The 25,891-nt window shown below is 63.8% G+C and overlaps 3 protein-coding genes across 31 annotated transcripts in view; 2 read left to right on the forward strand and 1 right to left on the reverse strand.

Moving 5' to 3' along the window:
* The first annotated feature begins 365 nt into the window (after positions 1 to 365).
* TRMT1 (tRNA methyltransferase 1) lies at positions 366 to 7,419 on the forward strand. 9 transcript variants are annotated; one of them, XM_089315897.1, is made up of 18 exons: positions 369 to 599; positions 814 to 826; positions 909 to 1,112; positions 1,209 to 1,264; positions 1,434 to 1,576; positions 1,718 to 1,905; positions 3,847 to 3,962; positions 4,102 to 4,214; positions 4,831 to 4,979; positions 5,117 to 5,202; positions 5,284 to 5,357; positions 5,445 to 5,579; positions 5,951 to 6,036; positions 6,117 to 6,225; positions 6,315 to 6,391; positions 6,812 to 6,931; positions 7,030 to 7,159; positions 7,242 to 7,419. In XM_089315897.1, exons 3-18 carry the CDS (start codon positions 928 to 930, stop codon positions 7,395 to 7,397), a joined length of 1,923 nt encoding a protein of 640 aa, XP_089172023.1. In that variant the 5' UTR covers positions 369 to 599; positions 814 to 826; positions 909 to 927; the 3' UTR covers positions 7,398 to 7,419. The 9 variants fall into 9 exon arrangements, with proteins under 9 accessions (XP_089172020.1, XP_089172019.1, XP_089172023.1 ...); XM_089315895.1 differs by having other exon boundaries at positions 370 to 599; positions 679 to 826; XM_070058828.2 differs by having other exon boundaries at positions 372 to 599; positions 679 to 826; positions 5,117 to 5,203; positions 5,288 to 5,357.
* A 1,237-nt stretch (positions 7,420 to 8,656) lies between these two features.
* Positions 8,657 to 12,334, forward strand: LYL1 (LYL1 basic helix-loop-helix family member). Of its 2 annotated transcripts, XM_051839494.3 has the most exons (4): positions 8,657 to 9,322; positions 9,829 to 10,183; positions 10,273 to 10,364; positions 11,030 to 12,334. In XM_051839494.3, exons 2-4 carry the CDS (start codon positions 9,852 to 9,854, stop codon positions 11,446 to 11,448), a joined length of 843 nt encoding a protein of 280 aa, XP_051695454.2. In that variant the 5' UTR covers positions 8,657 to 9,322; positions 9,829 to 9,851; the 3' UTR covers positions 11,449 to 12,334. The 2 variants fall into 2 exon arrangements, with proteins under 2 accessions (XP_051695454.2, XP_089172036.1); XM_089315910.1 differs by lacking the exon at positions 9,829 to 10,183 and having other exon boundaries at positions 8,664 to 9,322.
* Positions 11,969 to 25,891, reverse strand: part of NFIX (nuclear factor I X) — an 85,618-nt gene continuing 71,695 nt past the window's right edge. For 6 of the 20 annotated variants that reach the window (XM_051839483.3, XM_089315900.1, XM_070058832.2 and 3 more), the window contains 3 exons: positions 22,127 to 22,274; positions 20,175 to 20,266; positions 11,969 to 16,069 (listed from right to left, as the gene is read on the reverse strand). In XM_051839483.3, the coding sequence (XP_051695443.1) occupies positions 15,731 to 16,069; positions 20,175 to 20,266; positions 22,127 to 22,274 (579 nt within the window). In that variant the 3' untranslated portion in view covers positions 11,969 to 15,730. Of the gene's footprint in view, positions 16,261 to 20,174; positions 20,267 to 22,126; positions 22,275 to 25,891 lie in introns of all 20 variants that reach the window. The other 14 variants (XM_070058842.2, XM_070058838.2, XM_089315904.1 and 11 more) reach the window with 4 other exon arrangements.

Below are 25,891 nucleotides of genomic sequence, written 5' to 3' on the forward strand. Positions count from 1 at the left end.
GGAAAACTTAGGCCGAGTGCAGAACACGTGGCAAAGTGAGCAGGAATCCAGGCAGCTGGGACCGGGATGGCTCCCCTACCGCCCTACACGGGTGAAAACTTTCTCAGGGCTTATTTGCAGACATTCTGTAGTTTTCTCTTTGCTCTACGTTGGAAACGGAGGTGCTTATTTAACAGCTAAGGAAAGTGAGGCCAGAGAGTTTAGTATAAAGTTTGCCGGAGCGTGCGGGGACACTGGGATTCGAACCCACTATATCCTATTCCACAGCCTAAGCTTTTACCAACAGAGCGTACACAGCACCCAATACCCTGGAGACAAGCAACAGGTGTCGGGCTGCTCTATTATCGCCCATTTTCTAAGCCACAACCTCCTCGCTCCCAGGAAGCCAGTGTCATTAAGAACACCCACGCAGCACATTTCAGCGCGCTTCCTTTTCTGCGGAACATTTTGATCCCTGCCGCCCACCGTAGGTGGCAACGCTGGTTGGCTGGTTCCGATCACGTGACTTGCCCTCGCACCGTGCCAAGATGGCGGCGCCCAGGTCCTAACCTGGGGAACGTGTACCGAAATTAACTCGGTTCTCAGCGCCGCAGTTGAAGGTAAGGAAGGCGTAGGCGGTGCGAGGAAGGATCCGGAATGTGGACGGGCCCGCTTAAGGGCTTCTGCTTCGCTCGGCAGGAACCATTCCCCGTCCCACCCCCGAAAACGGAGTCTACCGAGGTCTCAGTGTCTCCGCAGCCCCTACTTTGTAGATGTGTGGGCCACCCCAGCGCCGGAAGGCTGCTCTCTGAGCGTCTCTCTGTGCTTTTCCAGCTCCGTGCACCAGGTGTGGCGGGCAGAGGCGTCAGCGGATGTCCCATGGGAGGATTGGTGCTGTGGCTGAGTTTCACTCTCCGCTCTGCTCGCAGACTCTGTAGAGCCCGCTTCATGGAGGGGCATCGCCAAGGGCCGCCGAGTCCAGCCGCGATGGAGAACGGCACCGAGCCCCGCACAGAAGAGCGCCCCCCTGAGGCCCAGGAAACAACAGTCGCAGAGGGGGCTGCCAGGATCGCCTTCCCCAGCGCCAACGAGGTCTTCTACAACCCCGTACAGGAGTTCAACCGGGACCTGACGTGAGCAGGGGGTCGGGGTGGGCGGTATCAGTCCGGCAGAGCGTAGCCGGCCAGTGAGGATGGGGTGCTATGAGCTGATCCGCCGTCTCCCGCCAGGTGCGCTGTGATCACCGAGTTTGCGCGCCTTCAGCTTGGGGCCAAAGGAATCCAAAGTGAGTGGAGACCCAGACTTGCTGGTGGGAAGAGGGCGTGCCCAGAGATCTCTCTGCCGGCCTGTCCCCAGGGTGCTCTCAGGGAATATTTGCTCACATCTTCTCGGGGTGGGGGTAGGGGTGCGGGGCTGAAGACCCCCTAATTTGGGGCTTTTGGGTGATTGTGCAGTCAAGGTACCAGGGGAGAAAGATGTGCAAAAGGTGGTTGTGGACTTATCGGAGCGAGAGGAGGAAAAGACCGAACAGGAAGACGGCGAAAACCTGGCCCCAGGAGACCAACCTCGAACGGCTGCTGTGGGGGAGATCTGTGAGGTGACCCCTGAGCCGAGCAAGGAGCAGCCCTGGAAACCAAGGGCGGGGGCTCCTGGAGGGGGAGAGCTCTGGGACGCGGGGCCTGGGCAAGGACCGAAGGGGTAACAGATGCGAGAGGAAACCCTCTGCTTCCTCCTCCAGGGAGGCCTACGGGTACTCGAGGGCCTTGCCGCTTCCGGCTTGCGCTCTATCCGCTTCGCCCGGGAGGTGCCCGGGCTCCAATCGGTGCTTGCCAATGACGCCTCTGCCCGGGCTGTGGATCTGATTCGCCGGAATGTGCAGCTCAATGATGTGGGCCACCTGGTACAACCCAGCCAGGCAGACGCCCGGTAGGTTCTGGGGAGCACAGCTTGGCAGCTGGGACACACACTGTAGAGTGAGGCCGCCTGGGAACCCATCTGGACACAGCCACATTTCTGCTCAGTGATCCTGAGCCTGTCTCCTTGTCTGTCAACCGAGAAAGTTTTACAGCGGTCGCTGTGGTGAGAAGGGAGAGGAGAGAGAAAGGTCTTCCATCTGCTGGTTCACTCCCCAAATGTCCACAACAGCCAGGGCTATGACCAGAGGGAAGCCAGGAGCCAGGAGTGCCATCCTTGTCTCCCACGTGGGTGGCAAGGGCCAAGTTCTCCGGCCGTCTTCTGTCACTTGTGCAGATGCATTAGCAGAGAGTTGGATGGGAAATGGGGCGCCCAGGACACCCAATGGGCACTCTGATGTTCGATGCCAGCACCGCATAACCAACTGCACCACAGCGCCGGCCGCTGGAGGCACGTTCTGAGAAATGTGCCTTTACCAATTGCAGTGTGGTGCAAATGTCATAGTGTCTGTATTTGACCTAAGATGGTTCACTCCCCAAATGTCCGCAATGGCCAGAGCTGAGCTGATCTGAAGCCAGGAGCCAGGAGCTTCTTCCAGGTCTCCCACGCGGGTACAGGGGCCCAAGGACTTGGGCCATCTTCCACTGCTTTCCTAGGCCACAGCAGAGAGCTGGATCAGAAGTGGAGCAGCCGGGACTCGAACCGGTGCCCATATCGGATGCCAGCGCTTCAGGCCAGGGCTTTAACCCACTGTGCCATAGTGCCAGCCCCTAAGATGGTTCTAATGTTTGTAGACCAGAGTCTTATGGGACCACCGCTGATAGTCACAGTCCGTGGCCTTTGCGAGACTTGACAGCTATAGCCTGTGAGACCACAGCCTAACTTTTATTATTTTTTTAATATTTATTTTATTTCTTTGATGTAGTTACGGGGAGAGAGAGAGAGAGGGAGAGAGAGAGGTCTTCCATCTGCTGGTTCACTCCCCAAATGGCTGCAATGGTCAGAGCTAACCTGACCCGAAGCCAGGAGCCAGGAGCTTCTTCTGGGTCTCCCATGTACGTGCAGGGGCCCAAGCACTTGGGCCATCTTCTACTGCTTTCCCAGGCCACAGCAGAGAGCTGGATGGGAAGTGGAGCAGCCGGGACTTGAACCAGCTCTCACAGGGGACGCCAGCATCGCAGGTGACAGCTTTACCTCTGCGCCAGAGGCCGGCTCCAAATGCACTAATACATCTCAGAAACCACGGACACAGTGCCAGGTGGGCGGAGCTGCCCCTCAGCACCCCCGTGGGAGGGGTAGCAGCACCGGCCCTCGTGTGTGATAGCGCGATGTTTGCCTGGAAGCCACGCGCACTGTGGCAGCATTGCAGGGCAGCAGGTTAAGTAAGCCCCGGCCTGTGACACCTGCATCCTACAGAAGCGCTGGTTCAAATCCTGGCTGCTCTGCTTCTGATCCTGCTCCCTACGAATGCGGTTGCACCTAGGAGAGCAGCAGGTAAAGGGCCCCCCAAAAAAATGCTTGGGCCCCTGCCATCCACGAGGGAGACCCAGATGAAGCTCCAGGCTCCTGGCTTGAGCCTGGCACAGCCCTGGGTGTTGGGGCCATTTGGGGAGTGAACCAGGGGATGGAAGATCTCTCTCTCTCTCTCTCTCTCCTCTCTCTCTCTCTCCTCCCTCTCTCTCTTCTCCTCTCTAAAGGCTCATCCTCCTGTGTAGACTTTCCCCCTGTCTTTAGAGAGCTACAGTGTCCATAGCCTCCAAATAGCTGCTACATTGTAAACCCACAGATGCGGGGGTCGGGTGCTGGCTACTAGCAGTGTCCATTACTACAGATGGGTAGACTGAGGCCTGGGCCTGGGCAGGCCGCACACCCCGCGCGTGGAAGGAACGGGACAGGGCCCTGGGTGGGAGGCTGAGGACCCAGCCCCATGGCCCCCATCCCACTCCCCGCCAGGATGCTGATGTACCAGCACCAGAAAGTGGCAGAGCGGTTTGACGTCATTGACCTGGACCCCTACGGCAGCCCCGCCTCCTTCCTGGACGCCGCCGTGCAGGCTGTGAGTGAAGGAGGTGAGGCCGCCGGGGGCCCCAGGACTGGGGGGCGGGGGGCACAGGGCACGGCACAGAGCAGGTGCGCGCATGCGCTGCTCACCGGGCCTCACGACCCCACCCCTCTCTCTCTCGCTCCCCCTGCCACCGCCACCGCCAGGGCTGCTGTGCGTGACCTGCACGGACATGGCGGTGCTGGCCGGGAACAGCGGCGAGACCTGCTACAGCAAGTACGGGGCCATGGCCCTCAAGAGCCGGGCCTGCCACGAAATGGTGAGGGGGCCGTCCCGGACACCCCCGGGGAGATCAAGGGCAAGGGTAGGGCGCCCGGCCTGCTCAGCTTCCTTCATCCAACCCAGATACTTGCGCCCGCGGGCAGTTTGCAGCAAGTGGCTACGTTGTTGGTGGTGGGATTCTGGATGGACTGGAACAGCGTTTCCAAACTGGCTGAATTGCTTTCCTTTGGAAAGGGCCCGGGAACCTAGCTTGGCTTGGGGGAGGGGTGGCGCCTCCGAGCCTCAGTGTTTTGCATCCGTAAAATGGGCACAGGCCGTGGCCGCAGCTCTGCCGAGCCAGGGGCTTGGGGCGAGGAAGAGAGCCCTGTGAGCCCGCCCCCACCTTCTTTCCCCGGCTAGGCAGCCCCACCCAGCGCTCCCACTTCCTGCGCACACAGAGCCGTGGGTCCTCACCACACAGGGGCCCCCAGTCCACCAGGGTGCACCCCCAGCCTGCCCGCTCCTCCCCCTCCGTCACTCGGCGACCCCCGCAGAGCCACTGAAGACACAGGCTGGGAACTTGCTGGGCCGCAGCGGCCCCGGGTGGGCTGGAGGCTGGGCCGCTGCGGCTCCCCCGGGACGGAGGGCCTCACCCCGCCCCGCGCTGTCCCCAGGCCCTGCGCATCGTGCTGCACAGCCTGGACCTCCGGGCCAACTGCTACCAGCGCTACGTGGTGCCGCTGCTCAGCCTCAGCGCCGACTTCTACGTGCGCGTGTTCGTGCGCGTGTTCACGGGCCAGGCCAAGGTCAAGGCCTCGGCCAGGTCAGCGGGGGGGGGGCTTGGGAGGGACGAGGCTCCCCCCCCCCACACCCAGGGTTCCCGAGCAGGATGGGGTGGCTGAGCCAGCCTGAGGAAGGAACCCGCCTCCACCATGTACCCCCCGCCCCGCCCCGTCACAGCAAGCAGGCGCTGGTGTTCCAGTGTGTGGGGTGCGGGGCCTTCTACCTTCAGCGCCTCGGCAAAGCAGCGGAGGCCCCCGGCGGCCGGTGAGCGCGGGCACCAGGGAGGGAGGTGAAGGGGGCGCCGCAGGGTGGCTCGCCCGTCTCACTTCACCCCTTTCGCCTCGGGAGGGTCAAGTTCTCTGCAGCTTGCGGACCCCCCGTGGCCCCCGAATGTGAGCACTGTGGGCAGCGACACCAGGTAGGGCGGGGCCGGGCGGTTGGGGAGGGCGGCGCGCCCCCTGCCACGCACCCAGCTCGGCCCACAGCCCCCTACTTGGGCCTGCAGCTCGGGGGCCCCTTGTGGGCAGAGCCCATCCACGACCTGGACTTCGTGGGCCGTGTCCTGGAGGCCGTGAGCGCCAACCCCAGCCGCTTCCACACCTCGGAGCGGATCCGGGGTGTGCTGAGCGTCGTGAGCGAGGTGGGGTCGGCCCCGCCCACATGCCAGGCCCTGCCCACCATGCCCGGCCATGCCCATGGGCACCCGTTAATGCCTGCCACGCCCTGTCCCGCCCATGTGTGCCTGGCCACGCCTACCATGCCATGCCCTTCCAGGCCATGCCCATGTGCACCCAGCCACTCCCACCCTGCCTGCCACACCCTGTCCCACCCTTGGGCACCCGGCCACGCCCACCACGCCACGCCCCACCCAGTGCTGCCCATATGTGCCACGCCCTTCCTGGCCATGCCCATGTGTGCCCGGCCACGCCTACCATGTGCACCCAGCCACTCCCACCCTGCCTGTCGCGCCCCCGCCCCTGGCGCCCAGCCACGCCCACTCCCCTCCCGCAGGAGCTCCCGGATGTGCCGCTGTACTACACGCTGGACCAGCTGAGCAGCACGATCCGCTGCAGCACGCCCAGCCTCCTGCAGCTGCGGTGAGTGGGTGGGCGTCTCCCCTCCCCCCTCCCCGACACACTCACACACACAGCCCCTCACGTCCCCGCCGGCTCCGCAGGTCCGCCCTCCTCCACGCTGGCTTCCGAGTCTCGCTCTCCCACGCCTGTAAGAACGCCGTGAAGACAGACGCCCCGGCCTCGGCCGTCTGGGACATCATGCGCTGCTGGGTGAGGGTGGGGCGCCCGGAGTCCCCCCCCCCCCCCCGCCAAGCCCCCTGGCCCAGCAGCCAGCCCCTGACCCCTGACCCCGCCCCCAGGAGAAGGAGTGCCCGGTGAAACGGGAGCGGCTGTCGGAAACCAGCCCCGCCTGGCGCATTCTCAGCGTGGAGCCCAAGTATGGACGCGCGCGAGGGAGGGGCCGGGGAGACCACAGGCACCTTCCCCCGGGGGCCACGCGTGCCTTCTCCCCACCTTCCGCCCCGTTCCCAGCCCCTCGCCAGGGTGCGACTGCCCGCTGCCTAGACCCCTCCCGCCTCGCTCACACTCCAGGGTCCAGTCTACCCCAGGGCCTTTGCTTGTGCTGTCCCCCCGCCCCACTCACCCCCAGGACTCCAGGAAGCCTGCCTTGACTGCCGTTAAAGCAGCAGAGTTCTCAGGCACGTGGCCATCGAGTTTTGAAAAAGTCGGTGCCATGAAGGGGTCGAACCCCCCCCCACTCCACCCTTGGGCCCATGGCCTCCATGGGTGGTCCGGGCACCCCCGGGGGGCAGCCGCTGCCCCTCACCCTCCTCCCCTCCCCCCACCACGGGCCCAGGCTGCAGGCAAACTTCACCGTCCGCGAGGACGCCAACCCCAGCTCCCGCCAGCGAGGACTCAAACGCTTCCAGGCCAACCCGGAGGCCAACTGGGGTCCCCGGCCACGCGCCCGGCCTGGGTGAGCGGCAGAGCCCCGGCCCCCCTTCCAGGGGTGGGGTTTGGGGTGGGAGGGGGATGAGGCTGAGCCGGATTGGGGGTCCCCTGTCTCCCGCACAGGAGCAAGGCGGCGGGGGAAGCTATGCAGGAGAGACGCAGGCTGTGCCAGAATAAACGGAAGGAACCGGCCGAGGACCCCGCCCAGCGCGCCGCCCGGCTCAAAGCCTTCCCTTGCAAGAGGTTTAAGGAGGTGAGGCAAATGCTGGGGAGTGAGCTGCCCGTCCAGGCCGGAACCCAAGGGCCGAAGCTCACGCCCAGTGTCTCCCCACCAGGGCACCTGTTCACGTGGGGACCAGTGCTGCTATTCCCACAGCCCCCCGAGGACCACGCCTGCAGCTTCTGGGGGTGCCGCCCCCACCCGGTGTCCAGAGGCCCCCAGCCAGGACCCACCTTGCTCCGGGGCCGCCACGGGGCCCGGTGTAGACTGAGCCAATAAATAAAGTGACGTCACCTCCTGGCTATCTGTCATTACTATTCTAGGGGAGGTTGGGTGCTGTGCCTACGGGCCACCCTGGGGTGGGGGGCGCTCCGGGAGCCGATGATCCGTCTGTCCGTCCGTCCGTCCATCCATCCATCCATCCATACCAGGACACTCGGCCATTCATGGGCCGGCGCCGGTAGTTCTCGATGCGGCCACTAGGCGGCAGCCGAGCGCTCGTGCCCACCGGGTTTCTGCCCCTCTTCCCCACCACTGGGTCCCCTGACCGCGCGCGCTCCCGAGCCTGCACGCCAGCCACGATGGAGGTAGTTCCCCACCCCCGCCGCAGGCCGCCGCCTGGTTTCTTTGGCCCTGCTCTCCCGCGGACTGCAAGTGGCGGAAGCCGGACCGGAACCAGGCGCCCTGTGCATCCGCTGTAGACCAGGTGCTTCCTGCTCTGCAGCCCGGAGAGGAGGGTGCGCCTGGCCCAGGGGCCCGGCTGCCCAGACACCCAGCCAGGGGGAGCCTCCAGCCCCCCAGTGAATGGGAGAAGCCTGCCCGGGACGGGGACTTGGCCACGTGCATCTCCACTTGTAACGCGTCAAAGCTGCAGGAGCGGCAGAGTTAACACAGCTGCTTGAGACTTTAGCTCTGCTGACCCCGGAGACCAGCAGTGGGGTGGTTCCTTACGGGGGTCCTTGGCTTCCGGGGAGCCTGCTGGGTTCCTTCAGCCACCCATTTCCGGGCACGTGACTGACTGATGGCAGTGCAGGGCATGGGCGATGAGGGTCAGTGGTGTGTCTGGGGCAGAACCCCCTCCTATGTGTGTGTGGTGGTGGTGGAGGTGGGGTATCAGGCCCCTGCAGGACCTCTGTCTGCCTGCCCCCCCATGAAGTGGCCCTGAGCGATGTGTGATGAGCACAAGAGACCATCAAGCTGGGGTGGGGGAGGGTGTCGATCCTGCGAGCCAGAGCCCCAGAACCCCGGGGGACTCTGTCCTGTGAGACTTGGGCATGGAAACCTGGCACGCATACGGAGCTCCCACTCCATTCCTCCCCCCCCCGCCCGCCCGCCAGGCCCAGGACACCTGGCCAGGCTGGACACCCGACCCGGGGCCAGGCTGTGCAAACCGGCCCCCCTCGGGTGCCCCACTGCAGGGTGGGGGTGGAGGAGAGGCTGGGAGGGGCTCCGCAGAAAAGAGGAACCAGGTGGGGGAGGGGGAGGAAGAGCTGGCGGCCCCCTGGGTCACGAGGCCCCATTGGGGCCGGAAAGGACCCTACCCCACCCCCATCAGCGCGGACACTGTTCGAAGTCAGAGGGCAGCCCCAGCTGCCCCCAGGAGGCTGTGGCGACCCTGCCTCAGTTTCCCCCCACGTGCATCGGGTGTCCGTCTCTCCCTGCCTGTGCCCCGCGGCCTCCCGGGGTGGGGGGGAGCAGAAGGTGAGGCCGTGAGTGAGGGGGTGAGGGCCTGAGTTCTGCCCACGCCGGCCCCGGGGGGCGGAGCCGGGAGGCCCGCGCTGGGAGATCCCCGCCCGCCGGTTTCCTCCGGGGTCAGCCCGGCTCCTTATCAGGCGCGGCCAGGCGACCAAGCCCTTATCTGCGCCGGCCCAGCATCCTCTGGCCGCTGGGCCCGGGGTGAGAGGGAGGAAACCGGGCCGCCGGAGGGGGGCGGGGACAGGGCGGGCCCCGCCGCTGGGAGCTGCTCACTTTCCCTCCGCGGGGGACCCACGCCGCCGTCCCCGGGCCCCTGGGAGCCCGGGAGGAGGCCGGCGTGGAGGGGTGGGGGTGGGGGCCCCGACGGGGCGGCCCGGAGCACAGAGCCCAGCCGGGGAGCAGGAGGAGGCCACAGGAAGCTGCATCTTGGCCTAGGCTGCAGCTCTGCCTGACCGGACAGCAGCGCGGGGGCACCCACCAGGCTGCAGGACCGGCGCTGGGGTAAGAGGGGAACCGACCTGAAAGGTTCAGGATCCTGAACCGGGGATCCTGCCTTCATTCATTCATTCATGCATGCATGCATGCATTCACCCACGGGGCCCACGCAGTGAGGGCAGACAGGGGCAGGGAGTCTCACAAAAACCTCACGGGGACACCCCGGGCCCTGTGGTGCCAAGAGGTGGCAGGGGTTCACAACCATGGGGGGTGGGGGTGGCAGTGGGGTACTCAGAGGGAGGCTGGGGGCGAGATGGGGTTCTGGAGTCCCGGTGTGAGCAGTGAGGTCCTACCTGCTGGGTTAAGGGGGTCGTTTTCTGCGGGAGGTTGGGGGGGTCCCTGTGGGGGAGGGGCAGGGGGTACAGTCAGGGGAAGGTCAGAGGTCACGGCATCAATGGTGGGGCTTGCTGCGGGTTGCAGGAGAGAGGGCGCCCTCTCCCCATGGGCTAGCTAAGCAGGTGGGTGGTGGGTGGCCCTTTTTCCCAGTGGCTTCCTGCCCTCCCTGCCCGCAGGTACACACCCCGCCCCGGGGTCCATGTGCCCGCCCCAGGCCCAGGCAGAGGTGGGGCCCACCATGACTGAGAAGGCAGAACTGGTGTGTGCCCCCAGCCCAGCGCCCGTCGTGTCCCCCAAGTCTACCTCGCCTGGGCACCCGCGGGCGGAGGACGTGGGCCGCCGAGGCTCCTCGCCCCCTAGGCTGCCCCCTGGTGTGCCGGTGATCAGCCTGGGTCACACCAGGCCCCCGGGGACAGCCATGCCCCCCGCGGAACTCAGCACCCTGCCACTGCCACTGCTGCAGCTCTCTCCCCTGGGAACAGCCCCTCCCACCCTGGCCCTGCACTATCACCCTCACCCCTTCCTCAACAGGTCAGTGGGGGCAGCCGGGGGGCTGGGCGGGACTTGGGGACCAGGGTCGCGCCCGCACAAGGCACTAGTGACCTGGGACTGCCTTCCAGTGTCTACATTGGGCCGGCAGGACCTTTTGCTCTTTTCCGGAACAGTCGGCTCAAGCGGAGACCGAGCCACTGTGAGCTGGACCTCGCTGACGGTGAGTGTGGGTTTGCGTGGGTTGCGTGTCCGCTTGCGGGTGTACCCAAGGAGTAGTGGCCGCCTCCGCACTGGAGCCCACGTGGGTGCTGGACAGAGGACAGCCCGCCCACAGAGGGAGGTTACACCCAGGTGCAAGCCACACCCCTCCCCCTAGCCAGTCCTGTGCAGCCCACTGCCACCCAACATGAGGCAAACCTTTCCCCTGGGAACAAAATATGAAACAGCATGGCACCAGTGGGCTCAGGAGCCACCAAAAAAAAAAAAAAAATGGGACAGGTTTCAATGCACCGCTGATGTCACATGGGAGGCCACCGCACCACCAGCCACAACCATACAGCCAAGGTCACAGTCAGCCACAGCCACACACTGGGGCACACTCAAGGTGACAACCGCAGCACACACAGCGGTCCCCTAGTGATGCTGGGCCACCGGCCAGAGCTGTGGGCAGGCCACTGGGGTCCAAAGAGTGGGTGTGTCATGTCTGGGGTTCATGGGAACCCACGTGGATCCCGCAGGTGGAGTAAGCCCCAGCCCACCGCCCGGGGGGGGGGGGGTTAGCGGGCCCCAGGAAGGTGCCTGCTCGCTGAGCGCAGGAGGAGAGGTGCCCTCCGGGTCCCCCTGCCTGATCCCCACGGGGCCAACCCCGCCCGTGTCTGTCCGCAGGGCAGCAGCCCCAGAAGATGGCCCGGCGTGTGTTCACCAACAGCCGCGAGCGCTGGCGGCAGCAGAACGTTAACGGCGCCTTCGCCGAGCTCAGGAAACTGCTGCCGACTCACCCGCCCGACCGGAAGCTGAGCAAAAACGAGGTGCTGCGCCTCGCCATGAAATACATCGGCTTCCTGGTGCGGCTGCTGCGGGACCAGGCGACCTCGCTGGCCGCGGCTCCCGCCCCGCCCGGGCCCCGCAAACGGGCTGCGCATCGAAGCGTGGACGACGGCGCCCGCCGGGGCTCCGGACGCAGAGCCGCCCAGGCAGCTGCGCGCTCGCAGCCCGCGCCCACGGCTGACCTCGACGGCAGCCCCGGGGCGGCGGCCCGACCCATCAAGATGGAGCAAGCGGCTTTGAGCCCGGAGGTGCGGTGACCCCGCACGGCAGCGGCGGCGGCGCCTCTGAGTCGGCGGGCACTGGGGGACTCGGCCCACGGCCATCGCTCAGGAATAAACACCCTCAAAGAGAGAAGGGGCCGGTGAGGACGTGCCGGATAGGGAGACCCTGGGGAGGGGGGGTTCTGGAAGGGGACCCTGAAGACATTTAAAAAAAAAAAGCAAAAACAAAACCACGCACTGCCCGCTGGAAGTGGCCTTGCCCGTGTCCCCTTCGCCAAGGTCCAGGAACCAACAACGAGCGGTCATCGGACCCATTGCCCCCGAGCTGGGAGTCCACTGGGGGGAGAGGCAGGGCCGGGGAGTCGTCGCTCTTGTCGTTGGCGCCCCCTCGCGGAGTCCCGGGAGACACACGCCCCCCACCCCAGCCCTGGACGGCGTCTTGCTGCGCGCGTGTGGAGAGCGCGCTGGGCACGGGGAGACCCACCCCGCCGCCCCCGGCCCCGGCCCCTGCCCCGGACTCCCGGTCCCGACGGCGTCAGCGAAGGCTCAGGCGCTGTTGCTTTTGTTTGTCTTTATTTCTTTATTTCACATACACATTAGCCATTCAATGGAGAAGCCGGAGAGTCAGGCAAAGATGGTATAACCGTAGCGCAGTGACGGGGCGGGGCGGGGCGGGGCGGGGCGGGGACAGACGGGCTGGCTGCCTACTTGCATTCCGCTAGGACACTGAAACCCAGAAAACAAAACAGACAGTAAACTACCCTTGTTTCTTATGTATCTCAGTGCAGAGACGGGGGGACTGGGGGCGGCAGGGGGTGGAAGGCAGAGAGAGAGAGAGAGAGAGAGAGAGATAGAGAGGGGAGACCAGGCTGAAGGAGGAGGAGCCAGGGACGGGGGCGCTAAGGGGAAGCACACCAAATCCATTAGTACTATATATAGAGATACTCGTATATACTGCGTTTCTTAGCCTAAGAAGAAACTTGTTTGACGGGACGGGCGGCCTTTGCGGTCCGCGATGCTGGTGTTGGTCGGGCGCACGGATCTCCCGGGAGAGGCCGAGGCGGGGCTGGCCCAGGCTGGCTTGCTGGGGTGGGGTGGGGGGCGCCCCGAGGGTGGGGAGGGGGTGGGGGAGCAGAGGCGGGGCTGAGGAGCCCCTCGGGCTGTCGATCAGGGGACGAAAGTTGTGACCTTTATTGCTCCTTTTTTCTCTCGTGTGTGTGTGTGTGTGTGTGTGTGTGTGTGTGTGTAGGTTTGGAGGATGGGGGGCTGTCCGTTCAGCACGGTCGGGGTTCGAGTGGGGGAGAGTGTGTGTGTGTGTGTGGTGGGTGTCGTCTGAGCCACCCGGCCCCTCTGGGACCCAGAGCGCAGCGTCCGCTCCGCCAGCACGGGGGTGAGAACAAGGCACTAGGTCGGCCGGCCAGCGCGGGGGGCGGGTGTGTAAGGCAGTCGACGGGGCTGGTCGCGGAGGGTGGGGCGGGGCTGTGTGCGTGCGTGCGTGCGGGCGCGGGCCTGTCCCGGAGCGTGGAGCCTTCCCCCGTGCCCCCCGGAGGGCGCCGGGGACTGGAGGGATGCTGTTGAGTGTTGTTGGTGGGGGGCGCCGGGGACGGGGGAGCTGGGGGGAGGGGAAAGGACCAACTTGCTAGCGCGCTCCTGGGAATGCTGGTGACGGTCAAGTTGGCGTCTGGCTCAAAGAAGGGCGCTCGGGGGCGGGGAGGGGGGGACGTTTGTTCGTTGGCATTGACCTCTGCGGGGGGGAGGGGCCGGGACCCCCCGCCGCGCCCCTGTGCCCGGGCGGGGAGGGGGCGAGGAGGGGGCGCTGGGCCCTGGGGAGGGGGCGCCCCGGGGAGACCCGCGGCCGGAGCAGCCCCAGCCGCCGGGCGCTTGCCGCTGTCCCGTTCCGTTAAACTCAACAAAGAAGGGATATGCGTGTTCCTAACAAGTGCAGGATATTTGATTCATAAACTTATGTATAATAGTTTGTGGGTTTTTTTAAAACGTACTTTTATAATGTTAAGCACCAGGGTTTTTTATGTTTAATTATTTTAAAAATAATTTTTCTCTCGTCCTTTTCCTTTTTTTTTTTTTTGATCTGTGGTGGTTTTTAATATGTCGAGGTGGTTTTAAAAAAATTTTTTTTGTAACTCTGAAATGTTGAATGTTTCCTTCAGCCCTCCCACCGAAACTGAGAACGAAACGACGAAACAAATAAAAACCCCAGATCATTCTCGTCAACGCAAGAAAACGACTTTAAAAAAAAGTGAAAACGAACAAAAAAAAATAATAAAAGGAAGAAACACTCAGCTTTCGTTGTCCCCACGCAGGGCGGGGGACAGGCCTAGTTCTTTTAGCGTCCCCAGAGCCGCGAGGACGTTACAACAAAAATAGAATGTTTTTTTTTTCTTTTTTCTTAATCTCTTAACATACAAAGATAGGAAAACTCTCTGACACATTGCACTTGATTCAATGAAAACAAAAAGTCCATTTCCCCCATATATATTTTTGTGGGTTTTTTTCCCCTCTCCTAAAACGTCCCCACGTCGGGTGCCCTCGCTGCCCCCTCAACGACACTCGGGAAAGGGGGCGGCCCACGCCCCCCACCCCAGCCCTTCCGGGCGGCCCCCGCCGGGCGCGCTCCAGCCCGGGCCCAGCTGGCCTGCAGCTTCCGACCTCGCTCGGGCGGGTGCCCCGCACACCCCGGCTCCCCGCAGGCTCGCGGCGCCCCGGGGGGCTCCAATTATCTTGGAGGGAAGGGGCACGGGCCCGCGCGCACGCGCGCGCACGGCCGGGCAGGAGAGCCCTCCGCTTCGCTCTCAGCTCTGACCCTGTTTAGCCACAACCCAACTGAAAAATCATTGCACTCTGACCGTGCAGTCACGCCCGGCCCACCCGGCCCACCCCCCACACCCCCACCCCGGGGAGGCTCCCGAAGGATCCGCCCCCCCTGCCCCTTAGTTCTGGGGTCCCCCTCAGCGCTGTGGCGCTGCCCAGGAGGGCTGGTGGAGGGCTTCGCTCCACTTCCATCAGAAGTCACCCCTGGGGCCAGCCACCTCGTGGCTTGCAGGTGGGGTGGAGGCACCCACCCCTGGCCCTTTGGCCCCCAGGTTAGGGCCGCCCTCCCCTCCCGCCCCCTGCTCGGAGCCGCAGCATCACAAGCTAGATTCACAATAAATAAAGCCCACAGCCCACCCCTACGTGGTGCAATGTTGGATTGACTTCCAGAGGGACCCTGACCTGTGCTTTATGTTTTCATAGAGTGGAGAGAGAGAGAGAGAGAGAGAGAGAGAGAGAGAGAGAGAGACCGACCGGACCAGGAAGGGGACTGGAGGGACGCATAGGAGAGAGTAAGGCACAGACAAGCCGGAGGGGCCAACCACACCCGGAGGGCGCTGGGCGTGCTCCTGCTCCCCTCCCTCCCAGGGGGGCTTCTCAAGACCCTCTGAACAGGCCCCCATCCCTTGGGGGGGGGGGAGGAAGGGCTAGGGGGAGAGCTACTTCCTGTGGTGTGTTTGCAAATTGTTCCCAAGTTGCTCAGATGGAAGAATCCCCAACTGCAACAGCGCGCAACACCCGGATGCTGACTGCCCACCCCTCAATGCGAAGACGTTACAGCTAAAATCCAGAGAGCGCTGGCTATGTGGGGGGTGGGGTGGGGGTGCGGGAGAAGGTGGGGAGGGGACGGAAAGCTCCAAAAAGAAGAAAAAAAAAACCACTTTTTGCAAAGGACGACACCCAACACCCTCCATAGGAACTGAAAAGTCGGCGCGCAGGACGCCTACCTAAGCCCAGGTGGCGGCTCCGCCCACCGCAGCGGCTGCCTGGTTCTCCTCGCTCCGCTCCGGGTGTGTGGGGGGGTCCCCTTTCGGCTCCGCTCCCGGGCCCGGCCCCCGCAGGGCTGTCAGCGTGAGGGGCACGGGCCGATGGGGGCGGAGCGAGGGCACCTACATGCAAGGCTGGGGTGGGGTGGGAGGCGACCCGGGGCCCTACTCCCCCTCCTCGCTCGTGGCAGCGGAGGTGGGGGGGGGGCTGTCCCAGGCTGGGCCGGGCCGTGGAGAACATTCTTTCTCCCATGGACTCTACGGAGAGCCCCGGGAACCGCCCTTGGGCTCAGAGCGGGGTGGCAGGACCACCCCTCGCCTCTGGGCTCATATAGCCAGCTCCAGGGGGCGCCCTTGCCCACCCGGGCGCCTCCCAGCCTGGATCAGCACCTGGTGTCAAGAAAGGGCCGGAGCCCAGGCCGGGAAAGGGGGTGGGGTTGGAGGGGCGGAGTCTGGGGAGTTGGGGTCGGGGGGCGAGCCCACGGGTCTACACCCCATCATCCTTAGGAGCTGGTCCTCCGGACTCCCTGGGGGAGCTCCGGCCGAGCAGAGGGCGTGTGCTGGGGAGGGGTCCCCCTAGGAAGGGCGGGGGCGGGGGCCGGGCCCCTGCAGAACTGTGTGCTGGTTGCTTTGTTGGGGCTGGGGGATTGGGCTCCGTCCCCGGAGGGCCGGGGCGGGGGCGGGGAGGCAGTGCCGCCGCATCCTCGCTTCCTGTCCGCTGCGGGCAGAGTCCCGTTCGCGTGTTTCTCTCTGCTCGGCTGTTGGTGCACAGCTCCGCCGAGATCCTTCCGAGGGCTCTCCGAGGACTGGGGCTGCTTCTGGGGCCCGCGGGCGTCCCCGGGCTGGAGGAGAGAAGGGCTGAGTGGCTGACGACTCTTTAATTTTTGCTTTTCGGTGGGGCTGGGCTGGGCTGGGCTGTGGGGGATTTTTTTTTTCCATGTCTCAAAATTTCTTCTCCCCCCCTTTTGAGGAACCTCTTCATTTTGTTGTTTCTTTTTTTTTTTTTAAATCGATCTTATCAGAGGAACCAGGACTACAACGAGATCAAAAGGAAGGGGAAAAAAAAAAGGCAATATTGAGAACAGCCCAGGCAGGCTCCACCCACTCCCGCCGGCCCCCTCAAGGTCCAGGGCGCTCCAGGAGGAGGAAGCGCACCCCCCCTCCTATGGGAATTCTCCCGACCCTGCCCACCCTCCCCGTGTTAGGGTCCAGCTGGCCTTCCCGTGGGCACTGTGCCCAGCGGGTGGGACCCCCGTGGCTGTCGCTGGCACAGCCCTGGGTCCTGGCCGTGTCTCCGACTGTTTGGGTTTTTGTGCGGGTCCTGGAGGGTGGGGAGAATGCCAGGCTGGGGCCTTTGTACCCAGAAGCGTTTAGGGAGTGGCGGGCGGGGGGGGCTGGCCTAGCTTCTTGCTACGTTTTCTTTCTGTCTCTTTGGATTAAAGGCAGAAATTCCCGTCTGTGCACCCCGCCAAAGTCCCACAGGCTGAAAGACGGGGGGGAGGATGGGGAGGTGGAGGGGGCAACCACATGGCTTCAGTCCCTAGCAGCGCCAGGCTTGGGGGAGGGGCCGGAGCCCACCTCCTGCAATCTACCCTAGGCGCACCAGACGCCCGGGAAGAACCGCAGGTTCCCCGGGGTGTGTGTCTCTGTCTTCTCCCAGAACGCCAGCAGGGGGCACCACCTTCCCACAGACAGGGCTTTGTCTGGGAGCGCATACCCAGGGCAGAGGGAGAGGGGCTGGGCTGTTTGGCTCCTGCCCCACCTTGTGGCCAAAGGGTGTGTGGGGGGGGTGGCTTCTCCAAGCAGGTGCACCTAGCGCTGCCCCTGAGGACGCAATGGAGACCTCTCCCTGGCCCTGAGTTGGAGGCTGACTTCCATATAGCATGGCGCAGGTACTGACTCATTCCTCCCTTGCCCCCAGGCCACACAGAAACCAGGCTCTGAGAGGGTGGGTGACCTGCCAGAGGCCACACAGCCCTCCCAGGACAGAAGCAGAACTCAAGCTCAAGCTGACAGTGAGGAATCCACAGCTGCTAACCGAAGCCGGAGGCCGTGCCTGGGGGCGACCCAGGGCTGCCACCAGGGCTGTTGGCGCTGGGGTGGGGCCTGAGGTGGCTACAGCCACACAGTGTCCTGAGAAACCGGAAAATTTCCCATCTTTAAAACACTGTCCATCAGTTTATGTCTGCAGGCGGGACCTGCCCCACTCTGGCCCCGCTGTGTGGCGGGGGTGCTGAGTTGGAGAATGGGCAGGGGCCTGGATCCCTGGGGACTTTGCTGCGATGGTGGCCACGCGCTCTGTCTGTCTGTCTGTCTGTCCAGGGCTGCTGCTAGTCCCCCAGTGGCTTCCAAGACCCTGGAAGCCGAGTAGGGTGACGGGCGGACTCCGTTTTTCTGTTGTCAGTTTGACTTAAATTTGGTCGGGTGTGGCAGGTGGCCGCCACTCTGGACCGCGGTGGTGGTGGGGGATCTGGAACTGCCACAGAAAAAAGCTCTATGGCCTACCCCACAACGGGACAAGGGCCACCCGCCAGACCTGCCCTCGCTCTGTGCGGTCCCCTCCAGCACCTGCCACGGGACCCAATCTCAGCCACTGACAAAGGGCAGCCGGAGAGCCAGGCCCAAGGCTTCACAGAACAGGGGGAAAGGGCCGGGGCGGCTGGATCTACTTGGGGGGCATGGCCAGGCCAGGAGCCGGCCTGGGTGAGGCGCCCCCGCCCTCCCCCAAAATCGGGCCTTGGGGTTTTCTGTGACTTGCTACCTTAGGGGAGACTACAGGGGAGCCTTGCACCATGGCTCCCACAGGTGTGGGGGGAGGCTATGGCTTTGGCTGTGACCAGGACAAATCATGGCAGGGCCCCAAGCCTGCCCCTTCAGGGTCCTCTGAGCTGCCGGGTGTGGGGACTGCGCCAGCTTGTAGAGGGGGGTGGGCTGCCCCCCCCAGGAGAGGAAGACCCCAGGGACAAAGGCAGCTTCGAGGGGGCTCCCTGGCACCCGCCTCGGGTCCCGGGAATGGGATCTGCTGCCAAGCCTGGAGCTGCCTTTTTTTTTTTGCTCACCCCTTCCTCCCCGCCTCCTGATTAAAACTAAGTAAAAAAGCGCTACCCAGGGAAAGACAAAATTGCTAAAATTCTCTTTTCTTCCCTCATTCTATTGTTCTCTCTCCATCTGGCGCTGGAGAGATCAGCTAAAGTCACTGGTTACTGTGGAAACCACCCCCCGACTGTAGCCCTGTGCCCGCACCGCGTCCGCCTGCCCCCCCAGGCCTGAGGGCTCCCCCCAGCCCCGGGCCCCAGACACACCTGCCTGCTTTGGGGACCTGGACCTGGGCCTGCACTCCTCTTGCCCACCTGGGCCCCCTGCCCTAGACTGGGGGGTGGGGAGGGACACAGTGGAGGTGAGAAGCTGTTTCCCCAACTTGCCTCAAACTCTGACTTGGCCCCAAAACATCCAAGTAAAAAGTGAGTGGGGGGGGGCGGGAGAGAAGGAGGTGAACGGGAAGACTCTGCAGCCAGAGAGCCTCAGGCCCCAGCAGCCGTGGAGGCCCCGGAGGGAGGAAGGGAGGGAGGGAGGGAGGAAGGGAGGGAGCAGTGGAGCCCGCTGCCGGTGCCAGCCCAGAGCCAGGAGGGGCGGCCGCCTGCTGTCCCCTCCTCTGGTACCCCCTCCCGCCCACTGCCAGCAGAGCTCTCTGCCTCCCTGGCACAGAGCGGAGGGGGTGGCTCCAGCCCCTGCTCGGAGCCATTGTTTTTCTTCTCAACACCCCCAAGTTCAAGTTCATCTGGGTGTTACATCATGTCTGGTTGCTCCTGGAAACCAGACGGGTCAGACGTGACTCTGGGGAAAGGGGGTGGAAGGCTGGAGGGGGCTGAAGTTCGCTTCCCCTCCCTGCCTTGCCGCTAGAGAGCTCTGGAGTTTGAAGTCTGACAAAGTTTTTTGGCTTTTTCTTTTTCTTTCTTTCTTTCCTTTTTTTTTTTTTTTTTTTTTTTTTTTTTTTTTGGTATGTGTGTGTGTGTGTGTTTTTGAGGAAAGGAAAGGAAAGAAAGAAAAAGAAAAACCCTCAAACCACACACACACGAAAATTTCATCCACCAACTTTCTCTGGATGGGGGCCTCAGAGAGCGTGAACAAGACCGATTTCCCAGGGCCAAGGAAGCTTCCAGAGGGGGTGTTTTCATGAAGCCGTGCAAGAGAAAAGACTTTTGCGTTCTTTTCCAAAGGCCCACGCTATGGACAAGGCAGGGTCCTCCCAGCACCATCTGAGGACCCCTGGCCGTGCGGGCTGCTCTCAGGGGGACAGGCAATTAGGGGACCCCACATGTACACAGCCGGGGCCCCATCCTGGGACCTCCAGCAGGACTGAGGGTAGGTTGTGTCCTCCGGAGAAGCTGGGGTAACTCCAGTGGGGAATGGGAGTGGGGCTTAGGGGTGCGGGGAGGGGGGCGGGGGGCTCCAGCAGTCTGGCCTTCTCTCTAGCAGGACTCAGCCCGGGGCTCGGGGAGGGGCCTCCCCGGGGCTGCAGCCAGCCCTGCCTTGCCTTGCCCAAGGGCTCCAGAGCCTCTGGGCACACAGCCCACCAGGCCCCTCTGTCCCTCCTCCACTCCCTGCCCAGCCCACCCAAAGCCAGGAAGAGGGAGGGCCGGGCTGGGGCTTCCAGCCGGCGCTCAAGGGGCGGAGGGAAAGGGAAAAGGCAGATGGGGTCTTCCTCCTACAAGGGGCTCAAGCTTCCATCTTTGCTTCCACCAGGCCTGGCCCGGAGCAACTTGGTCCTAGGTCCTTGGCCGCTGTCCCCTGGGCTGTGCTGTCAGAGCTGATCAGCCAGGGAGCCTGGGGGTGGCCCGGGGGAGGCAGGCTCAGCTGGGTCTCCCTCCCAACAAAACGCACCCAGCCCCGCCTGCTCCTGGCTGTCCCCACCCCCAGCCCACCCCCTGACCGCGGCAGGTGTCCCACCTGAGACTGCTGTGGGATATTCAGAAAGTTGCCGTCCCGGGGTCCGATGCTGACAAACCGGTTGGCAGAGGAGGCGCCTGTCGTTGCGAATGCTGTGGAGAGCAGGGGAGAGAGGGAGAGACCCCATCAGGACGTGGGGCCCGCCTGGGCACTGCCCTTTGGGGCTGCTGAGAGAGGGAGAGACTGGGTTAGATTGTGCGCCCCTCCCCCGGGGGGGGGGTTCAGGCGGGTTCGAGGAGGGCGGGCCAGGCTCCACGCCCTGCACACTCTCATCCACTCCCTGATGGGGAGCACACAGGCACCCCCCACTCCCTCCCAGCCTCAGCCACCCCCAACCCAGGCAGGTAGCAGGCAGGGGGAAGTTCACAGAGCCTGACGGAGGGGTCAGAGCTGGGCCCAGGAGGTGGCAAGGTTTAGATCCGTGACCTGTGACATTCTCTTCCTTGGACTGATACACTGGGTCCCAGAAACCTGGGACGGGCCAAGGCCACAGAGGAGGAGGCTGGAGACCCAGGGCCCAAGGGAACAAGTGAACCAAACACCCCAGCTTTTCTCCGGTTGCCTGGCTGGTACCCTGATAGACGAAGAGCCCTCCCCCCTCCCCCCCAACCCGGCACCCTGCAGGAAAGATGCCCCCCACCCAGAGGGGACAAGGGCGTGTCACGGGCATCTGAGAGGCCCACCTCTTGTCCCACACCGGACCTACCCAGGGAACCCTGTGCCCAGCAGCTTCTTCTTTTTCCAGAAGCCCCTCCCTACTGCCCGCAGCCCCTCCCCTCCCCTCCCCTGCCCACTTCAGTGACCATGACCATGACCTTGAGTCTTATGGCAGATGCAGGTGGGACGATGGCATGAAGAGTGCAAAAGAACTGAAACCATGAGGGAGGAGGAGTGGGGGGAGAGCGAGAGAGAACGAGAAAGAGCAAGAGAGCAAGAGAGCGCACGGACGAGAACGGGGTTGAGATGGGCCACCTGCCTGCCCACCCGCCCTGCTGCACACCAGGCCTGGGGCCCTCCCAGCCCCCCAGAGCGCTGTCCGGGCCCCCCACCCCACCCCCAGAGAGCACACGTCCTTGACCCTCGACCTCTCCTGTCCGTCACATCGGGGTCTACCTGGGGCCTCTGCATTCAGATTTGTCTTTCTTTTTCCTTTGATAAAACTTGTCATTGGTTTGAACGAAAAAAAAAAAGGAGAGAGAGAGAGAGAGAGAGAGAGAGAGAGAGATGAAGAAAGCAGAGGCCCAGAGCCCTCCTGTGTCTTTGGAGCATTCAACCTGGGAGAAGAAGGGGAGGGAAAAGTATGGGGAAAAGGTTAAAAAAAAAAAAAAAAGAGAGAGAAACAAGGAGAAACCGATGTGTGACTGAGGCGGGTCGGGGTGGGGGGCTGGCCTGCTGCGTCTTGGAGGCCCCAGAGCCTGGGAACAGAGGTGAAGTGGGGGCCAAGGCAAAAAGGGGATGGTGGTGGCGTCGCCTTGTGGTTACACTGAATTGGCCTGGTGTGTGTGTTGGGGTGGGGGGTGGGGGGGAGAGGGAACAACAAAACAATAAAAAAAAAATCAAAAAAACCAAAACCAAAAAAAAAATGAAGATGATATGGCTGTGCCTCCCCGCCCCTCCCCCCTGTGCCAGCACCCCCAGAGAGGGGGGGGCCTGGCGCCCCCACACTGTGCTCTCCCTCCTCCCGTCCCCCAGAGGGGCCTGGTGGGGCGGTGGGGGGGCAGCCCTGCTGGGAGCAGCGGGCAGGGGGCAGGTGGGGCGCTGGCCGCTGTGTGAGGCCCAGGAGGCTGAGCTGGTTTTGGGGGGCGGGGGTAGGGAGGGGTCTGTGGCAGGAGTGGGGGGGTGATTTTTTTTTTTTTTTTGCATGGAGACTTGTGTGGCTGGTGGCCGGGGCTGGGGTGGGGGGCGGGGGAGGCCAGGCCGAGCGTGGCGGTTCGGTTTCATCGTCCACTTACAAGGCGACGGAGGAGTCAAGGCGGCGCCGTCTGGGGCAGTGCTGGTGGATTTGGAATCAGGCATAGGAAGGGGCACAGGTCTGGCCACTGGAGGCGGCGGCGGTAGCAAAAATGACCCCGGGACTTTGCCCTGGCTGCTACCGTTGGGCTGCGAACAACATAAATAGAGTGACGTATGAAGGCACATCCCACACAGACACAAGCTCCCCTGCGCGGCCACTCCGGAGCGCTGGGCGGGAGCTCCCGCTGGAAGGTGCAGGGCCGGTGGGGTCCTCGCCACTCCGGGCAGGGGGTGGGGGTGGAAGGTCTCCATTTGGTCTCTGTGTGTGGGGGGAGGTGTTTCTCTCTCTCTTTCTCTCTCTTTTTTTTTTTTTGTCCTCTTTTTTGGGAGGAAGAAAGGGGGTGTTGGACGGATGGACAGGCGGACGGTTTATTTCATAGCGTGCAAAAATGTGCCACTGAGCTGTAGGTACAGTTTCACCTCCAACTCTTGCTGCTGCGGCTCGCCCCACCATCCACCTGCCCACCTCCCTCCGTGGGCCCTTGGGCCGGGCTAGCTGCCCCAGCCAAAGGCTGCAGGCCCACCAAGCACCCAGCTGGTGACACAGCCTGGGTGCACATCGGCAGCCAGGGGAGCTGGCCCCGGGCTCCAGCAGCCGGTGGCCGTGGCTGCCAGCTCCAGTTTCTCGGAGGCACGCTCTGAAACCACAGGACCCACTCCTTGTCCTTGGTGCCATCTTGGACCCGAGTGGATCACGGCCTCGCGTGGGTCGGGCCTCAGGCAATCGCGGGTGCCACAGGTTTGTCTGTCTGCGCTGGACAATAGCCGAAGAGCGCCTGCGGCCCAGGCAACTGAGCTCTACATCCTAACCGGCCCCTCTCTGCGCCGATGTCTCCAGCCAGCCCATCGTTCCTGCCCCCTCCACTGACTGCACCGGGACACGGCAATGAGACTCCACGGAGTCTGCTGCCCAACACCCTGTGGTGCCCAGGCCAGCTCCTCAGGACCCAGGCTAACACAACGTGCCCGGATTCCCAGCTGAGATTGAGGCACTGCACAGGAGGGAGGTTACCCACAGTCACCCAGCCACAGCTGGCCAGACTTGTCTGGGCTCCAGGGACCCTGGCACGCCAGCCGGTGGGGAGGCCCATCTATGTCTTCCCCAAACCACTTCTCTCGTCCTCCGAAGCCGTCCAGAGCTCTGGCTGCCTCAGACCTGAAGTGCAATCTCTCCGGGTGGGCGCTGGAGTCTCCCGTGGGGCTCAGACACCACGCATGCCCCCAGTGCCCCGCGGGCACCTGCCAGTCACACAGGTGGAGCAGCCGAGGCTCGTCACGAGAAATCCTCCAGACCCCTTCCCCTTGCTCTTCAGGGACCGCTCAGGAAATGACAGCTCCTCCTGGGGACCCGCCAGGGCCTGGGAATGAGGCAGCCCACCTCTCTCCGCCCTGTTCTTTCAAGGGAGCCTCGGAAGCAGGCAGTCCCCTGGGGCTTCCCAGTCCTGCTGAGGAGCCAGCGAGCGCGCGGGCGAGCGCGGTGCTGTCCCATCTGACCTGCTGCATCTTGAATCCGCAGGACCCCACCATCCTGGACCCCCTCATGACAAGGGGATCTTCAAAAAATTCATGGAAAATGCTTATTATGAAAAAAAAAAAACAACTATGCCTGTCTCTCAAAAAAAAAATCTTTGCACCAGCACAAATGTGCATTTAAGGTTTGGTTTCTGTGAACCCTAAAAGGTTCCCTCCATACAACTGCTGCCACCTGCTCAAGGGTAACAACCCTACATGGCCCCCCACCACCACCACCACAAAAGCAAGTCCCCACCTGTGTCCGGGGCTGGAGACCCCTTTGTGCTGGGGGAGGGCTCACTCAGCAGCAGCACAGGTCAGAGGGCAGGGGCCACGCCAAGGTCCCAGGGGCAAGGGCGTCTGTCCCCTCCTCCGTCCACACGGCCTGCCCTGCACTCCCGTCTCGCTCTCCCATCACAGATCGCGGCTTCACTCTGTCTGCCAGGCCGGCTGGGACCCGGAGGCCTTTCCTTCCCGCCCCAGAGCCTGTGACCCCAGGCCTAGCTGACTGCCCATCCCACCCACTGCGGACAGACCCTGCCACCCGCTGATTTGCAGCGCTCTGCTCCTGCAGGGAGCTTCCGCCTGGGCTCTGGGCACGAGCCGGGGCTTTAGAAATCTCAAGGTCCCGTGAGTTTGCAGTGCCTCCCACTTTACAAGTCAGGGGCCAGAGGAAACCTGGAAGCTGGCGTGGCTCCTCCCTGCCCTCCTAACAAACGTCTTTAACCAGGCCTCCTGCCTCCCCACCAGGGGCCACTCTCCCACGAGGCCTTGCGGCTGCAACGTGGCGCTTGCGTGGCTCTCTCTCCTCTCCCTAAAGCACCACCAGCCACGCAGCCTCATTCTGCCTCTGCATGTCCTCTGAGTGGTGTGTCCACCGCACCTGTCTAGGACATCGCACTGTGCCAGGCATTTTCCTACGAGGCTCTTGCGGGACTGGCAGGTGAGGGACTTACTCCTCCGGGTTCCAGATCTGTGCTTCTCAACGTTGCCCCAAGCCCACTCCCCAGCCAGCAGCACCACCACCACCACCTGGGAGCTTGGAAGAAATGCAGATTCCCAGGCTCCGGCCCGGACCTACTGGATCAGAGCCTCGGGGGTTGAGGCCGCGGTGGGCCTCTTCCCCAACCCCGCCACACACACACACCCCTAGGATGAGTGGAGCTTGCCCAGAAAGGCGCGCCGAGGAGCTGCGGAGCCAGCAAGAGACACCCTCGCAGGGCAGAGGAAGGAAGACCAGGAGGAAGGCGGGAAGAGAAACAGCGGGAAGGAGGAGGGCCCTGGGCCAGAGAGCAAGCAGCCACGCCGCGGCCCAGTCGCAGCCAGTCTAGCAGCATGGAGTCGACGCCCGTGGTGCATAGCGCTGCCCAGACAGCACTGGGCTGAGTGGCAGAAGGCAGCTGGCCACTCTCCCTGGGGGCTGCCTCTGGCACGGGCTTCCTGAACGCCTCTCCCCAGCCCAGCCTCTCCCAGCATGCTTCCAGACTGCACCGGGCGGGCTGGCGGCGGCTGTGGCGGTAGGGAGTCGGGGAGGCCTCCAGACACTGCTTTGTCCCTGCAGGGGTCCCCCGAAGACTGAGCCAGGACCACCAGCCCGCTCCAGGGTCACCTTGGCCCACCACCTTGGGGATCCTGCCTTCCCCTGAACGGTTCGTTCTAGGCTGAAGGCTTTGCCGCCGCCGTCTGTCTCCCAGGGGTGAGGAGCAGAAGCCTCGCTCCAGGGCCAGAACCATCCCAGGATCCCTCTGGGCCAGCCCCGTGGAGGGGGCCTTCCCTCTGCATCTCACCGCGAAAGCTTCTTCCACCACCACCTGCCCCTCCCCGGGGGGCAGGGAGGCCTGCCGAGATCTGGGGACAGAGAGGGTGCTCGCGGCATGGCATCAGGTGATGGAGGCCAGAGAGGCTGTTCAACACCCCCCACGCACAGGACGGCCTCGCCCCCACGGGCAGAGCGACAGCCCCAAACGTCGCGAGGGTCGCGGAGTGGGGAGAGCTGGCCCTCACAACACCTCGCAGCCCCCGGGGGTTGAACACACCTCAGGGTCGCTTGTACTGGGCGAACAAGGCCCACAGCGGGCTGGCAAGGAGCCCAAGGGAAGAGGGGGCCAGCTGCTGGTCCCACCCCTCCAGACCACGACAGACAGGGCCCTCGCACAGCGCAAGGACCCGATCAGCAGATCCACTGGTTTTCA

The sequence above is a fragment of the Oryctolagus cuniculus genome, chromosome 16 (assembly GCF_051225735.1).
Source record: "Oryctolagus cuniculus isolate XC-2025 breed Fujian yellow rabbit chromosome 16, ASM5122573v1, whole genome shotgun sequence".
Classification (NCBI taxonomy): domain Eukaryota; kingdom Metazoa; phylum Chordata; class Mammalia; order Lagomorpha; family Leporidae; genus Oryctolagus; species Oryctolagus cuniculus.